Genomic DNA, 18,893 nt, shown 5'->3' with positions numbered 1-18,893 from the left:
GGTTTTACGGTGCTTGCAACACATTTAGGTTATATCAGCGCCAGTAAAAAGGAAGGAAATGGGATAGTAAAAAGTTCTAGAATTACAATAAAAGCACCCAAGAAAAAGTAAGACAAAGGGGAACTGGGAACAAATAGGGATCAGATGTAGATTCCAAGAGCATACTATCAATGTACTTAGTTTGAGATCACCTATAAGTCTCATCCGGGCACAAGCACACAATCCAACAAAGAGGAATACACTCAAATGCTTACATTATACATAATACAAAAATAACAAAATAATAATACATAACACAGAGAGATGATTTACAAGGAAAAAAATATCATCTCCCAAAACAAAAACTATGGATTTGACTGTTTCCCTCCCAGCTAGGACTCCGACCAGGGCCTAGACAAAACCAAGTAATCTCATTCCAAGACAAAGACAGAAAGCATGTTGGAAAACAGATATAGGGGGATAGAAGACACAGTATGTACCCCCCTGCCCACTATGGGAGGCCAGGAACCCCACCCAGACGTCTTGTCTCGTTCTACATGTTAAATGTTGCTGTTGGTCAGGGACCCCTTGTAAAGCGCTTTGAGCACATTAAGTGGATATTGCGCTATATAAAAGAACTTATTTTTTAAATTATTTTTTAGCACAATCCACTACTTACCTGTGGCATTTGATCCCCATAGCATCCACAGAGTAGACACGTTCTGTTGTCGGAAAAATTACTTCCTCCTCCGACTTCCAGGGGCTTCTCAAGCTGGTGGTGAATTTTCTGGGGACTCAGCTCTGAGAGGAAAGAAAGAGAAACTTTTAAAAATGTGTGAGATTCATTATTATTATTATTATTATTATTATTATTATTATTATTATTATTATTATTATTATTATTATTATTATTATTATTATTATTATTATCATTATTAATATTATTATTAATATTAGTATCATTATTGTAGTGGTAGTAGTTATTCTTATCATTATTATAATTATCATTATTTAAGTATTACTGAGAATTAAAATTCGTAATTTTCGTTTCGAAATTGGCCATGAAATTGGTAAAATCATGAAAAAATCATGATTCGGCGGGTATGGGTAATGCTTTCTATCATCTGAGTTTCAAAATGAAGGATTTTGGCATTTATTCGGGCTTGAATTAAAATTTAAAATCTATCTCTTCATCCAGATTAATTATTTAGCAGTAGAGCATAATTTTATCTTTTCGCACACTTTTTCGTGGATAATTTTAAGTGACAATTGGGTTTTTAAAAAAGCACAGGCTTGAAGTGAAAGCAAAAAAAAAAGACCAGTTTTATAAGCTAAAAAAATATGGTTCACTAGATTTGGCTTTCTTGGTCGTTTCAAGAGCTAGAGATTATCATCATGCTTGCCAGTCGTCATACCAGCCTTTACAGTGTATAAAAGGTAGCACAAATCTAGAACTGTTGATATTTCATTGGCTAAATTAAGTAAAGGATGATGATGATAAAGATAATAATAATAATAATAATAATAATAATAATAATAATAATAATAATAATAATAATAATAATAATAATAATAATAATAATAATAATAATAATAATAATAATAATAATAGTCGCAATTTGTCATTTGGTTACACATTTATAATAATACAATATTATAAAGAACATAATATATTGACATATATACGCACTCACACATATGCACACTAGCAACATCGTAGTCATCGTCACCATCATCATCATCATCATCATCATCATCATCATCATCGTCATCATCATCACAACAACTTTCCTAACATTTCCGTTACCATCCGTCTCTTTTACCATTCCCCCCTATACCCTATAACATCATCACCATCCTCATCATACTCCATATATTATTTTCCTGTAACGAGCTATAAGGGAAAGTCTATGCTTTATATTCCTCATGAGAAAGACAAAGGTAGTGTTCTCAGATTGTGTTCTTAGACTTAGATCTCATCCTTTGTTTTTGTTTTTAAGGGTTTTACGGCACTTGCAACACATTAAGGTCATATCAGGAAGAAATTGGGTAAGTAAAAAGTTCTAGATTTACAATTAAAGCACCCAAGAAAAGGTAAGATAAAGGGGAATTGGTTCAAATAGGGAACAGATGTAGATTCCAAGAGCACACTATCGAAATACTTAGTTTGAGATCACCTAAAAGTTTTATCCAGTCACTAGCACAGGTCCCCACTAAGAGGAATACACTCAAATGTTTACAAATCATATATAATATGTAAACAAAACATAATACATTACATAACAGAGAGATAATTTACAAAGGAAAAAAATATCATCTCCCACAACTAACTATACATTTGACTGTTTCCCTCTAAGCAATTGCATCTGGCCAGGGCCAGGACAAAACCAAGTAATCTCATTCCAAGATCAGGCCAAAATGCAAGTTGGAAAACAGATATAGGGGGATAGAAGACAAAGTAAGTACCTCCCTGCCCACAATGGGAGGTCGGAAACCCCACCCAGTCAGAAAACCGTCACAGCAATTGGCTCCGGCCAGGACAAAATCAAGTAATCTCATTCCAAGACAAAGACAGAAAGCATGTTGGAAAGAAGATAAAGGGGGATATAAAACACAGTAAATGCCTCCCTGCCCACTATGGGAGGTCAACAACCACCCAGGTTCTCAGATCTCACCAGCATGACGAGAAGGTCCTGTGGGGCTGCCCAAAACGTGCTTGAAGGGAGACGGCTGTGGCACCATGGGTATTTCGGTACGTTCCAACCACTGGGCATATGTATGGTCATCGTAGGGTGGTAAAACTGCCTCTTTTAACATCCCGCTGTATATGAGTAGGTAGAGATTTTTAAAATAAATCTAAAAGTTAATCAATTAATCAATTAATTAATTAATATCTAAATAAATTAATGAATATTTAAATAAATAAATAAATAAATACATATTTTTAAATCCCTTTACTCATCCTCAATATGTTTAAGTGAAATGAGTCAATTTATTAATATATAAATTTAAAAGTCAATTAATATTTAAATAAATAAATTTATATTTTTTTTAAAAACCCTTTCCTGATCCTCAATATGTGTAAGTAAATGTGCGGCTATGGGGTATGACACTCGCTTTCGGATCAGAAGGTCCTGTGTTCGAGCCTTGCTCGGCGCATAGTTGAGTCCTTGGAGAAGGCTCTTTATTCACATTCTCTCACCGTACTCAGGTGTAAAATGAGTACCTGACTGTTAACAGCATTGTCTGTCCGAAAAAACTATAATATCGCCTAGCAGGCGTCATGTACTGTCCTACATGTTAAGTGGTTCTGTTGGTCAGGGACGTCTTGTAAAGCGCTTTGAGAACGTTTAGTGGATATTGCGCTATAATTTAAATAAGTAAAGTAAGTAAGTAAGTAAATGAAATTGCTCACGCTGGTAGATTTCTGTTGTGGTCCCACAGCTTACAAGTATTCACATTGAACCAGGGAAAGATTCTCTCCATTTGCTGAAAATAAAAGGAAAATGATATTCTGTCTTTGTTTTTGTTTTTAAGTGTTTTACAGTGCTTGCAACATATGTAGGTTATATCAGCGCCAGAAAAATGGAAGGAAATGGGATAGTTAAAACATTAGAGAATTACAATTAAAGCACCCAAGAAAAAGGTAAGACAAAGGGGAATTGGTTAAAATAGGGAACAGATGTCGATTCCAAGAGCACACTATCAGTGTACTTAGTTTGAGATCACCTAAAAGTCTCATCCAGACACAAGCACAGGTCCCTACCAAGAGGAATACACTAAAATGTTTCCAAATCATATATAATATGTAAACATAACAATATACAGTGCATAACAGAGAGCTGATTTACAAGTAAAAAAATATCATCTCCCAAAACTTAATTATACATTCAACTGTTTCCCTCTCAGCCAAGGACTCATTACAAGACAAAGACAGAAAGCGATTGGAAAACAGATATAGGGGGATAGAAGACACAGGAAGTATCTCCCTGCCCACTATGGGAGGTCGGAAACCCCACCCAGGAAAATGATAATCAAAATCATCTGTGTATCTTGAATTTATTACTTGACATTATTATTTCTAAAACCTGACAACCTGCTGCATACAAACACAAATCTATATTTTTCTCACCAACTTTGAATTTCGAGAGAGATAAAATAGAAGTTGATCCAAAATGCATAATTCCCATTATGAATATTGTCATTTTAAAATACTTGAAAATATTAAAAAAAAAAAAAAATAAGAATTATGATAACAAAATAGTCAACTATAAAAGTCTTTGCAGCAAAAATTCGTGTGAGCAGATGAAGACTTAACAGTTCGTTTGACTATGAGACGAAAAACCAATTTCCAAAATGAGAGCAGTTATCGACCCAACACCCAGAGCTGCCTACTTGGAATTTCAAAAAGTCGTAGTTTCGAAGAGAAAAATAAAGAAAAATTCACTTTAAATAGCTTTAGAAAGAGATAATTTTCACCTCGGCATGGTCCAACAATGCTCCAAGGTCATCAGTATAGGTTCTCAGAAACTAAACTTTCCTTTTCAATAAGATTTATTGAGTCAAATAGACAAATGCAGTTCTGTAGCTGGAGCCAAAAATTCGTATTTCTACTGATTTTTCATAGTACTAGGCAGTTTTGTAACACCCAAACCAGTAATCAGAAAGGTCTGAGATTCGATCCCCGTCGAGGTCAACGGATTTTTTCGGATGTTTATTTTTTTCTTGTATTTTTCTTTCTTACTTTGTCTGGCACCTTTCGTACATACTTGTTCAGTTGTTTATCCCATACATGCCAAATTGAAAACTAAAAATTTAGTAATTTTTATGTCAATTGTTAGTACTTTGACAAGGAAATTCGTAATTTCGGAAATTGTATATTGTTGTGTACGAACAATTACAATATTATTATTGTTATCATTATTATTATTATTACTATTACTATTATTATTATTATTATTATTATTATTATTATTATTATTATTATTATTATTATTATTATTATTATTATTATTATTATTATATTATTATTATTATTATTATTATTATAATAGTAGTAGTAGTAGTTGTTGTTTTTCTTCTTCTTCTTCTTCTTCTTCTTCTTCTTCTTCTTCTTCTTCTTCTTCTTCTTCTTCTTCTTCTTCTTCTTCTTCTTCTTCTTCTTCTTCTTCTTCTTCTTATTATTATTATTATTATTATTATTATTATTATTATTATTATTATTATTAATTATTAAAGTATTACTAAGAATTAAAAATTCGTAATTTTCCACACAAAAAATCGTATTTGGCCATGAAATTTGACTAAAATTCGTAAAATTACGAAAATTTCTTAAGACTCGGCAGGTATGTTATCCCAATTCCTTACCTTGATGAAGATTGACCTTATGGAGTTAGCTTGCTTCCTCCTGGTCACAAACGACTCATTCTGAGACAGTGTCCACTGGATGATACGAACCATGTCCTCATTAAATTGCTCCTGCAGATAAAAAGTATGTTGGGTTTTTTGGGGGGATTTTTTAAGCAGTGCTGATGGTGACAAAAATGGAAAAAGGAGGAAAATTATGAATGGTTTGTTTTTTTTTTACGCCACATGTTTACTTCACTAACCCCCACTTTTAGAGTCATTGAGATGATAAACTGCTCTAGCTATCTTCTGGATAGTGGGGAAGCTGCACCAGTTTGTTCCACCACACATGAAATCTCTCAAAGCCAGAAAATTTGATTGAGGAAAGTGTCATTTTTTAAAAGGAGGAAATTACTCCTCTGACACAAAAATCGCGGATTTCCGCGGATCCGAGGAAAACCATCAGCACTGATTAAAGGTTTTACAGCACTTGCAACACATTAAGGTCATATCAGCGCCAGTAAAAAGGAATAATATGGGTAAGTAAAAAGTTCTAGAATTACAATTAAAGCACCCAAGAAAAGGCAAGACAAAGGGGAATTGATTCAAATAGGAAACAGATGTAGATTCCAAGAGCACATTATCAAAGTACTTAGTTTGAGATCACCTAAAAGTCTCATCTAGACACAAGCACAGGTCCCCACTAAGAGGAATACACTCAAATGTTTACAAATCATATATAATATGTTTACAAAACATAATACATTGCATAACAGAGAGATGATTTACGAGGGGAAAAAAATATCATCTCCCAAAACCAACTATACATTTGACTGTTTCCCAGGGTATCCGGCCAGGGCCAGGACAAAACCAAGTAATCTCATTCCAAGACAAAGACAGAAAGCATGTTGGAAAACAGACATAGGGGGATAGAAGACACAGTATGTACCTCCCTGTATTATTATATGCGTGCGGCTATGTGGTCTTGTGGTATGACACTCGCTTTCGGATCGGAAGGTCCTGGGTTCGAGCCTCACTCGGCGCATCGTTGAGTCCTTGGAGAAGGCTCTTTACTCATTCTCTCACTGTACTCAGGTGTAAAATGAGTACCTGGTCGTTAACAGCGTTGTCTCTGTCCAAAAAAATTGTAATATCGCCTAACAGGCATCATGTCCCGTCGTCCTACATGTTAAACATTGCTGTTGACCAGGGAACCCTTGTAAAGCGTTTTGAGCACGTTTAGTGGATATTGCGCTATATAAAAGCTCTTTAAAGCGCCTAGAGCTCATATTGCATGAGATGTTGGCGTTATATAAGTGTGCAGTATTATTATTATTTCTCCCTTTTGATTCATTGTCATCTTCTAAGAACCATACAAACTAAATTTCTCCTTTTTTTTTTTTGTCTTTCAATACCATATCATAAAATTAATAAAATATCATACATTCATTTAGCACTAAATCAATTCATTGCCATCTTCTAAAAACCATACAAAATATATTTCTCCTCGACATATAATACGACATATAATAAGAAGTTACGAATATTTGGTGACACTTACCAGTGAGTCATAACTGCCGCATTGAATCTTGAGCTTTACAGCATGAAAATTCTTGGGGTTTAAACTGTCCTCCTCAATCTCATCATTCCCAAACCTGACTAGAGCTGATTAAAAGAGAGTGAGAGAGAAATTTTTTTTTTTGAACCAAGTTTCAATTTAAAAATCTTTTTTTTTTTAAATCTTATTCTTATTTTGCTGTTATCATTTAATGGAGTTTTTTGGGGGGGTTTTTTGGTAATTTTAATTTATGTTTTGTTTTGTTTTTTTGTTTCTTTTTTGTTTTGTTTTTTGTTGTTTTTTTTGGTTTTTGACTTTTTAATTTATGTTTTTTTTTGTTTTTTTTTTAAATTTATTTATTTATTTTTTATATTAAGGTCAATATACCTATACCTGTTTATTGTCGTATTTAAAAGACGGAGATAAATCTAAATTGGCAAAGCAACGACAAACATAGGGTATCTCCCATGCCTGGGGTTAAAAATATTTTTTTAAAAACAAAAAAAAGTTTCAATTTAATTATTTATCTATCTACTTTATTAACATTTGATATTTCTTTTCTATATTACCGAATTGTGCTGTGATACAGAATTATAATTTCCATACAAGGATACAATAAAGTAGATCTATCTTATCTTATCTTATCAAGAAGAGAAAAGATGACAAATAAAACTCCCAATCTTCAAATCAATGTGTTTATTTTTACATTGCCTCCAATAGAAGTCCCATCCAGGCAGAAGAAAAAGGATCTCACTATGAAGGACACACTCAATGTTTACAAAGTACAATATATTGAAAGCTAATGATTACAATATTACATAAAAGAGAGTTAATTTCAAATTTTAAAATATTTCCTCTCTCCTTAAAAAAAAACGAAAAAAGGAGTTATAAATTTGACTTTGGCTACCTCCTGCCCAGCTAAGGAGGATTCGTTTTTGTTTTTGTTTTTAATGGTTTTGCGGCACTTGCAACACATTTAGGTTATATCAGCACCAGTAAAAAGGAAGAAAATGGGATAGGAAAAAGTTCTAGAATTACAATTAAAGAACAAAAGAAAAAGTGAGACAAAGGGGAATTGGTTCAAATAGGGAACAGATGTAGATTCCAAGAGCACACCGTCAAAGTACTTAGTATGAGATCACCTAAAAGTCTCCTCCACACACAAGCACAGGTCCCAACTAAGAGGAATACACTCAAATGTTTACAAATCATATAACAATATGTAAACTAAACATAATACAATGCATAACAGAGAGATGATTTACGAGGGGAAAAAATATCATCTCCCAAAACCAACTATACATTTGACTGTTTCCCAGGGTATCCGGCCAGGGCCAGGACAAAACCAAGTAATCTCATTCCAAGACAAAGACAGAAAGCATGTTGGAAAACAGATATAAGGGGATAGAAGACAGTATGTACCTCCTGCCCCACTATGAGGAGAAGGAGGATTCCTGCAAGGAACAATCCCAATCCAGAACAAGGACAGAGAGCAACATGGAAAGGGAAAACAGATATGGGGGATAGAAGACACAGTAAGAGTGACCTCCCTGCCCCATCATGGACTGCTGGAAAATATATCAAAAAGCGAAGAGCAAAAACAAAACTTGGCAATCATGCACAAAAACAAACAAAACAAAAAAAAATGTATTCACCTGTAGACATATGTTCTCCCTTTTTTGGAGTCATTTTCCCTGGCAAATCCGTTGGCAAAATTGTCGATTTTGATGTCGGGCTAGTCTTCAAAGGAGATGATAACAGTATGTTTCGTAGCTTTGCTTTGACGCTGCGTTCGAAGCCCGATGAGGCTGGTGATAAGGAGGACAAAGTCGATGGGGACGCAAATGTTGGGAACAAATTTTCTCCCCCCAAACACTTTTTGAGAATGGAAATAGGTTGGTCGTGAATCTTTGATTTATTCATATCCAGCATTTTATAAGAATCGTGGTCATCTCCTTCGTTTGACAAAGACGATCTATCGTTTTGAACAGATGGCGGACAGCTTGAAGAACAGGAAGGATTGGTCAATGCACTTTTTTCAGTTTCTTGTTGTTGATGATAACTTTCCGTTTTTCCTGATTCTCGAAAAAGATCTTTTGATACAGAAGCTTTTGATGGTTCTGGAGAATAGTACAAAGCAGTGAGGGGTATTGGACTGTTTGTGTTTTTGTTCGCACTGCTGACATTTGAAGTACAAATTTTAGTCTCCTCATTTGTCGATGTAGTAGAAGTGACACTCATTTCATCAACATCTGCCATCTTGACTCCATCTTTATCTTTGGGAGAGTTTCTCATATCACAGGAGATACTGTCAGCTTTTCTTAATGGTAAGGAATATGTTGAGGACAAAGAAGCTGATGAGGAAGATGATGATGTTGATGATGATGATGATGATGATGATGATGAAGAGCAATTGGGATTTTGTAGCTTTTCTCCTTCAATTTTATTTTTGTCACCTAGTTCGCTTTGAAATGACAAACCTCCTTCAGATTCTATGATTTTTGTAATACTATTAGCCACAGTGTTGTGATTGTCTGATATCGATGCTATCGGGGATGATGACTCCGTGGAATTGTGGGATTGATAATGAGGACGTGGAGAACAGACTAATGATTGCTGTTTACATGAATCACTGGTATCAGAATGTTGGGTGATAATGGGAGATGGTTCAATGAATGGTAAAGATGATGATAATGATGACGATGATGATGATGAAAGCACAGCGGATGAACACAAGGACGTTGATGATGAGGATAATAATAATGATGAGGAAGAGACAGATGATAAAACGGGTTTGATCACAGACTCTGCATGGCACAGTTTTAGTTTTTGTTCTTGTTCTAACGAACGCTCTGAACTGGAATGACAATCAACGGCACAGCCTTGCCGATTAACATCAACAAATTTTCCAGAACTTTCCTGATGATGAATTTGTTCCACAGTTTGATCAACAACATTCACTAAATTAGAGTCACTTTCTTTTCTTGTACCATCCAACAAATCGTGTTTTAAACAGCTTTTTTCTTCATAGACACTCAAGCTCGATCCACAACCTTGACTTCCTCCACCCCCTTTCTGAACCACACCACCACCAACATCACCGAAATAGCCACATCCACTACCACCACTGCTATGACTAATGCCACCAAAATCGCTTTCCTCACCATTTTCGGTTTCTTTTTGTCCAAGGGGAGCGGAATTTGCAATGTTATTACAAACACGTGACCTTTGGGTATTTTCAAATTCTTTACCATCACACAAAGCACCATTTTTTGATCCTTCTAATCTACTCATGACCGACACAGCTAGGTTTCTAGAATGTTCTTTCATCTCGATATCCCCATCTTCATCATTGTTAATCAGATTAATTACAGTAGTAGGGATAATATTATTACCGTCCATAGAATTTTCATCACAATGGATCGTACAATCAGACCTTTCACTCTCAATAGAATTGTCCAAAGTCACCCATTTTGAAATATCATTATGAAATAAGTTTTTCTGCCCTAATTCCTTCTGCTGATTAAAACTACGACTACCAAAACTATCAACACTCTCATTCCCGTCTTCGATGGTAGAACAGGTTTCCGTGGTACTCCCGTGAGTCGACAAGGCAGGCGACATGAGAGGTGAATTGACTGCCGAATCGGGAAGGCCAGGGACCACAACTCCCTCGTTTCCACCTTTGTTGCCGCAGCCATCTCCTGATGCTTTCCCTCCCACACGGCTTGCTGATTTCTTAGACTCTCTCTGAAAAGGAAAAAATTAAAATTTCTATAAAAAGTAAAATTCCATTACAGTTAATTACAAGTAGAAAAAGAAAATCACAAAAGTTAAAAGGCAGTGCTGCCAACCCTAGTTCATTAAAATGTGTACAATGAAGAGCCAAAAAGAGGAAGTGGACAATCATTCAAGAACAATAACTAGCCCTAAATCTGATGATGGGCGCTGGGTTCTGATAGTTCAGTTAGTAGAGCACTCGCTTCACACGCAAAGGGACTGAGATCAATCCTGGGTGCAGTAAAGATTTATTTCCTGACCCCCCTGTCCATCCAGAAGATTGGGTATTCAAAATCAAGTCCCATTTTTCAGTGCAAATGTCTGGCTGGAATCGTACTTTAACAAATGTATATCTTAAGAATGAAAACAAAAGTCAGATTTCAGTGAAAAACAATTCTTTAAGGGCAGTGAGCATGGAACCGAATACTTTTGCCCTTATTTTGATTTAAAACATAAATAAGTGGCCGAGTAGCTGGAAGGTCCCGGGTTTGAGCCCCGCTTCAGACGCTTTCGTTTTTTTTTCCTTGAGCAAGATTATTAACCCCCAATTTGCTCACTTTGACAACATGGGTGATTCCTGTTGACATCAGACATCTTGTTTGATGAATTATCTATATTCCTTCGTAGAATCCTAGGTGACGATATCTTATGATGTCATGGCGGAAGGGCATAATTGATTAATTTATTTATTATATATATATTATTATATATATATATATATAGCAGTGCCGATGGTCACAAAAAGTGAAAAAGTAGGGAAATGTTGAACGATTGCCTTTAAGCCCCATTTTTACTGCACTAAACCCCACTTTTAGAGCAGTTGAGATGATAGGCTATCATTGATACTCTAGCTAACTTCTGGAGAGTGGGAAACTGCACCTGTGTGTTCCACCACACATCAACTCTCTCATTGCTAGCACATAGTTTCGAGAAAATGTAATTTTTAAAAGGAGGAAATTCCTCCTCTGGACTCCAAAATCGCGGTTTTTCCGCGGATCCGAGGAAAACCATCAGCACTGATATATATATAATGTTTCTGATATTGTTTTCTCTAATAGATTTTTAAAATATTTTTCCTAACCTACGCCCAACTGTATTTTACTATTATCAAAGAACTCAATTTCTCCTCACCGGTGGACCAGACTCCATGAGTGTCTGGGTGCACTTTGACCCCATCAAACAGTTGACAACATTGAGGAGACTCTTCAGAAACTCCGTCTGTATCACCCTCTCCCAGTACTGGGATCTGTCCGGTGAGCAGACGCGGCACGTGAAGACAACCTCCTCTGGCAAACACGACAGCAGCTGGTACATCTCATCTGTGGAGTGGTGGAATATGGGACAATGAAAGCATATTTGTGACAGTGATGGTTTTGTTTTGTTTTGTCAAAATTGGATTGTGAAAGTTTATTCAATTAAATTTTAGGCTTTCGCCAATAAATCAACAATTTGATGACAACATACATGAAAAGATTCTAAATGTGAGGAAAAAGTAAGACAAAGGGGAAAAAGAAACATACAAGATATTATCGTACATGAAATTAAACATTAACTTACACGAAATAAAACTTTACATTACATATGTTGCATCATGGGATTGTCACGTAATAAAGTCTAACTACATTGAGCATGGTCATTGACCGAATGGGTGATGATGATTGCGAAACTATGGCCCATTTTCGAAACGTTTCGGGCTCAAACCTTTCTTCAGCAAAAACAAAACAAAGAAAAACAATAAAGAGATAAATACATTACTAAATTCCAGATAGAAGACAGAGATAATTTTTGTCGGTCTTCTCTTGTAGAAAAATCTTGAAAAGGTTTACATTATTATTCTTTGTTGTTGGCTGAAGAAGGGTTCCGTGTTTGGTATTTTTGTTCTTTATAGAAACTGTTATATTCATTTTTGTTTATTACTTTTTACAGTCCACAGCTTCTTGCAGCCTAGTGTCAGAATATATAAATCAACAAGCTCGTGTATCTCAAGTTTTGAAAAAAAAAAACTTCTTCAAGATTGGGAGCAGTACTGAGAGTCTTAGTACCACAGCGTGTATATAAAGTTTTGAAAAGTAAACAGACCTGTCAACCCTCCACATTCCAAAAGTGGAATCAGGATGCCTAAAAATAGGAATTTGAGACAAAAAATAGGAATTTCACCTCTTTCACACACACACACACACACACACACACACACACACACACACACACACACACACACACACATCACCCAGCCCGCCCTTTTTTTTTCCTTCTTCTTTTCTACTCTTAGCATTATCATCACTTTTGTAAATCATAATTTTAGAGACAATGGCGGAAGAGTACAAAATGGAAGGGTGAAAATAGGAATGATTCCACCAAAAGCGAAAGAAGGGTTGGCAGGTATGAGTAAACCGTGAACAAAGAAAATACAAAAAAGGAAGAAAAATCAACCAACCAGTGAAGTCTTCACATTTGGCATGGACCCAGCTGTCACAGCTAGCACAGTGGATCATTTTGGAGTCCCAGTCATCGTCAGCATAACACTTGTGGCAAACCGGACAAAAATTACCTGGTGGAAGGGAAGGGATGGGATGGAGGTAAAAAGAACGTGATGGTGGCGTGGTGGTGTTAATGTTTTGTTTGTTTTTGATTGTTTTACGGCGCTTGCAACACATTAAGGTCATATCAGCGCCAGTAAAAAGGAAGAAATGGGATAGTAAAAAGTTATAGAATAGAATTCAATTAAAGCACCCAAGAAAAGGTAAGACAAAGGGGAATTTGTTCAAATAGGAAACAGATGTAGATTCCAAGAGCACTCTATCAAAGTACTTAGTTTGAGATCACCTAAAAGTCTCATCCAGACACAAGCACAGGTCCCCACTAAGAGTAACACACTCAAATGTTAACAAATCAAATATAACATGTAAATAAAACATAATACAGAACATAACAGAGAGATGATTTACAAGGAAAAAATTATCATCTCTCAAAGCAATAACTATACATTCGACTGTTTCCCTCTCAGCCAAGGACTCCGACCAAGGTTAGGACAAAACCAAGCAATCTCACTCCAAGACAAAGAAAGAAAGCATGTTGGAAAACAGATATAAGGGGATAGAAGACACTGTATGTACCTCCCTGCCCACTATGGGAGTGGTGGTGTTAAGAAGAGGGTAGAAATCTCTTGTTCATTTTTTTTGTTGGGGTTTTTTTTTTTTGGTATTGGTTGGTTGTTTGCTTGCCTGTTTTATTTTCTTTATTGTTTTCATAAATAACAATGTGAAATTGAATGTAAGGTTCAATTTAATATACGAAAACAGATTGAATAGACGTTTTGGGTTTCCCCTTTATCAACAAAACAGGATGAATGAAACACTACAGATAAATCATTTCTTGGACCAAAAAGAGTACAAAAATAAGGGAAATCATGCTCAGACCTGCCAAATTGAAAACTTCAAATTTACTAATTTTTATGTCAATTTTTAGTAATATGACAAGGAAATTAGTAGTAGTGGTAGTAGTAGTAGTAGTAGTAGTAGTAGTAGTAGTAGTAGTAGTAGTAGTAGTAGTAGTAGTAGTAGTAGTGGTAGTAGTAGTAGTAGTAGTAGTAGTAGTAGTAGTAGTAGTAGTAGTAGTGGTAGTAGTAGTAGTAGTGGTAGTAGTAGTAGTAGTAGTAGTAGTAGTAGTAGTAGTAGTAGTAGTAGTAGTAGTAGTAGTAGTAGTAGTAGTAGTAGTAGTAGTAGTTCTTATTATTATCATCATTATTTAAGTAATACTGAGAATTAAAAATTCGTTATTTTTCCATACAATTTAGTAATTGGCCATGAAATTTGTCTAAATTCGTAAAATTACGAAAAATTCGTAAGACTCAGCAGGTATGTAATTTTACCCAAGATCAGAGCTGCCAACCCCATCTGATGAGAATGTGTACAATGGGACCTCAAAATGGGGGAGATTTCATAAAAATGGGTACAGTTCTGAAATCGATGGAAACTAACCATTGTGAAAGTAAGAGGAAGGTATAATTACATAAAGTCACACCACACAAGCTCAATTGCAGCAACAATGATGTTCCCAAGACTATAATCAAATCCTTTCAAATTCTACCTCCCAGCATGAAGATCATAATTGGTCAAAAAATATATGAACATCCACTTGGTCACCAAGGTTTCTCAATAGGCTAGTAATAATATGAATTACAACTAAAGAAAACTGAAGTGACTGTACACTGAAAATGGGTACAATCTTGGGGGAAATGCGTACAAGCGTACAATCGCTGAAAATGCGTACAATTCCGCATTTTTTGCGGTAGGTTGGCAGCTCTGCAAGATGTGTTTTTGTTTTTTCCTGTTAATTTTTTTTTTGGTTTAACTTAGGAATAAAAAAACAATTTTAAAAGGTGAGTGACCAAAACACTAACCTTTGTCCATGAGTTTTCCACACTTGTAGCAAAGGGAGAAGTCGTACGTCCAAGTGGCATTCGTGCCCACCCCCGGCGTGGTGGCACCACAACTCTTGCATCGTACACACTTGGTGCAAACCCAAATGTTCTTCTTACGAGACGGTTTGGTGGGATAGTTAGGACCCAAGCATTCAGGGTGGTACATGTCTCGACATCGGTGACACTGATGGGATGAGATGGTCGTAATAATGACAATGATATAAAATGGACCTAAGCATTCTGGGATGGTACATGTCTCGACATCGGTGACACTGATGGGATGAGATGGTCATAATAATGACAATGAGATAAAATGGACCTAAGCATTCGGGATGGTACATGTCTCGACATCGGTGACACTGATGGGATGAGATGGTCATAATAATGACAATGATATAAAATGGACCTAAGCATTCTGGATGGTACATGTCTCGACATCGGTGACACTGATGGGATGAGATGGTCATAATAATGACAATGAGATAAAATGGACCTAAGCATTCGGGATGGTACATGTCTCGACATCGGTGACACTGATGGGATGAGATGGTCGTAATAATGACAATGATATAAAATGGACCTAAGCATTTGGGATGGTACATGTCTCGACATCGGTGACACTGATGGGATGAGATGGTCATAATGACAATGAGATAAAATGGACCTAAGCATTCGGGATGGTACATGTCTCGACATCGGTGACACTGATGGGATGAGATGGTCGTAATAATGACAATGATATAAAATGGACCTAAGCATTTGGGATGGTACATGTCTCGACATCGGTGACACTGATGGGATGAGATGGTCGTAATAATGACAATGATATAAAATGGACCTAAGCATTCTGGGATGGTACATGTCTCGACATCGGTGACACTGATGGGATGAGATGGTCATAATAATGACAATGAGATAAAATGGACCTAAGCATTCGGGATGGTACATGTCTCGACATCGGTGACACTGATGGGATGAGATGGTCGTAATAATGACAATGATATAAAATGGACCTAAGCATTCTGGGATGGTACATGTCTCGACATCGGTGACACTGATGGGATGAGATGGTCGTAATAATGACAATGATATAAAATGGACCTAAGCATTTGGGATGGTACATGTCTCGACATCGGTGACACTGATGGGATGAGATGGTCGTAATGACAATGAGATAAAATGGACCTAAGCATTCGGGATGGTACATGTCTCGACATTGGTGACACTGATGGGATGAGATGGTCATAATAATGACAATGATATAAAATGGACCTAAGCATTCGGGATGGTACATGTCTCGACATCGGTGACACTGATGGGATGAGATGGTCATAATAATGACAATGATATAAAATGGACCTAAGCATTCTGGGATGGTACATGTCTCGACATCGGTGACACTGATGGGATGAGATGGTCATAATAATGACAATGAGATAAAATGGACCTAAGCATTCGGGATGGTACATGTCTCGACATCGGTGACACTGATGGGATGAGATGGTCATAATAATGACAATGAGATAAAATGGACCTAAGCATTCGGGATGGTACATGTCTCGACATCGGTGACACTGATGGGATGAGATGGTCGTAATAATGACAATGATATAAAATGGACCTAAGCATTCTGGGATGGTACATGTCTCGACATCGGTGACACTGATGGGATGAGATGGTCATAATGACAATGAGATAAAATGGACCTAAGCATTCGGGATGGTACATGTCTCGACATTGGTGACACTGATGGGATGAGATGGTCGTAATAATGACAATGATATAAAACCTACAAAAGAGTGAGTTAAGCAGGCACTTATGTTGGTAACAACAAGAAATCAAGTGGGTAGGAAAGTGCCAGAAGACAATAGAGAGAATAAAAATTTAGCGGCACTGATGAGGGCTCGAACCCGCGACCTTACTGGTACGACAACTCCGTCTGCCGGGGAGAGCGTGACTTTACCGTATGAACTATCCACGATCCCAAAAAAAGATCACTTTTAACCCTAGTCTTTTATTAGAGCCTTCTCTCCCCGACTACTTGAGGTCACGGGTTCAACACAAACTCTGCGAAGTTAGTTGGCCAGCATTTAAGCTTAACGACCAATATTCTCAACACAAACATGTAACATAGAAACGAAATTTTTGTTCTCTATTGTTATAAAATCTACATTTCCTTGATGAAATGGAACAAATCCAAACTTCAAGAGAACACCCAAAGATGGAAAAACACATCGATCGTTACTTCAAAACGCTTTAGTAGTCCAGAACCATTAGGATCATGGAACCAGAGTTTATCCCAGTTTCTATAGCATGAAATGGACAATACAATTGCATTCTATACTTTGGATAGGATGCTAGTCTTATCACAAAGTACTTTCTGCCAGATCTAACAGACCCAGCTACCCGAGTGGACAGTGGGGTCAGAAAAAAAATCTCGACTGCATCCCGAATTGATCTCAGTCCCTTCACTTGTAAAGCAACTGCTCTACCAAACTGAGCTATCGGGGGCCCCCAAAAATAATTTAGAAGAGATGTGAAGTTAGTTAAAACATAATAACAGATACACGAAGAACACTTTCATGAATTTCCTCTAAAATTCTAAGCAATTACAAGAAATGAAGTGAGTAGGAAAGTGCCAGAAGACAACAGAGAATAAAAAATTTTCAGCGGCGATGGGGGTTCGAACCCGCGACCTTACTGGTACGAGAACTCCGCCTGGTCGGATAGATCAAGAGCCTACCGTATGAGCTATCCACAACCCATAAGCAAAAAGCCTGTATAGATTTTATCTGCGGCAGATTTTAGGATTATCGTGTAAGAACTGCCACGGACAATTTTGTAAAAAAATCTGTTCATTTTTTTTTTTTTTAATTTTCTAAAAAATCTAATATTTTAAGAAGAAAAAAAAAATTACGCATCAACCGAAAATGCAAAGTTTCCAGCCTAAATGTATATGAATTGCCACTTTAAAGTGGTTTAGTTATATTTGGAAACAGGCCAATTCCTGTGTAAAATAGTTCCATCAATTTCCTCATTTTTCTCTAAAATTCTACATTAAATAACGAGTGAAAAATGATCCAAATTTGGCCATCTTCTACCTGTCATTATCAAAAAGTGTGCGGCTATGTGGTCTCTTGTGGTATGACACACGCTTTCGGATCGGAAGGTTCTGGGTTAGAATCTCGCTCTGCGTATAGTTGAGTCCTTGGAAAAGGCACTTTACTCACATTCTCTCACTGTACTCAGGTGTAAAACGAGTACCTGGCCTTTAACAGCGATGTCTCTGTCCGAAAAAAAAATTTTAATATCACCTCACAGGGTCATGCCTTGTCCTACATGTTAAGTGCTGCTGTTGGCCAGGGACCCCTTGTAAAGCGCTTTGGGCACGTTTAGTGGATATTGCGCTATATATAAAAGCTCAATTATAATTATAAAGAGTTACGACAATTCTCCTCACCTTCAGCAGACCATTCTGTTGCCCGCACACATTACAAAATTGACAGCGTCTGCAACACCAGTAGATGCTGCCGCTGCGGACGTGGTGGTGGTCGTCCCCATCATCCTCTGCCACTGCGACATCATCCGTGGCCACGTCCGGTCTCTCATTGTCCTCCAGGCAGAAGTCGTGGAACGGCTGACAGCACACGATGCAAAATATCAACTGCAGAATAATAGTGAATAATCATAATTTAAAATAAAATAAAATTCCCTTTATTCATCCCAAGGGATAAATATGTCCCTTACTTACTTACTTATCCGAACCAGCGACCACCTGAGCTCTAGCCCTTCGGTCTTGTGCCATGACGT

The 18,893-nt window shown here is 36.7% G+C and overlaps 1 protein-coding gene across 2 annotated transcripts in view; it reads right to left on the bottom strand.

The window, feature by feature from the left end:
- Positions 1-18,893, bottom strand: part of LOC144959869 (uncharacterized) — a 79,520-nt gene that overhangs the window by 29,749 nt on the left and 30,878 nt on the right. For both annotated transcript variants that reach the window (XM_078892674.1, XM_078892675.1), the window contains exons 17-26: positions 18,544-18,747; positions 15,063-15,267; positions 13,098-13,211; positions 11,795-11,982; positions 8,539-10,633; positions 6,887-6,990; positions 5,347-5,457; positions 3,395-3,468; positions 2,655-2,800; positions 659-780 (exon numbers count right to left, since the gene is read on the bottom strand). In XM_078892674.1, coding sequence (XP_078748800.1) covers positions 659-780; positions 2,655-2,800; positions 3,395-3,468; positions 5,347-5,457; positions 6,887-6,990; positions 8,539-10,633; positions 11,795-11,982; positions 13,098-13,211; positions 15,063-15,267; positions 18,544-18,747 — 3,363 coding nt within the window. The remainder of the gene's footprint in view (positions 1-658; positions 781-2,654; positions 2,801-3,394; positions 3,469-5,346; positions 5,458-6,886; positions 6,991-8,538; positions 10,634-11,794; positions 11,983-13,097; positions 13,212-15,062; positions 15,268-18,543; positions 18,748-18,893) is intronic.

Source organism: Berghia stephanieae, chromosome 14 (assembly GCF_034508935.2).
Source record: "Berghia stephanieae isolate SIO BIC M18660-M18661 chromosome 14, UCSD_Bste_1.3, whole genome shotgun sequence".
NCBI classification, from domain to species: Eukaryota; Metazoa; Mollusca; class Gastropoda; order Nudibranchia; family Aeolidiidae; genus Berghia; species Berghia stephanieae.
This window is presented reverse-complemented; position numbering and strand designations above follow the sequence as displayed.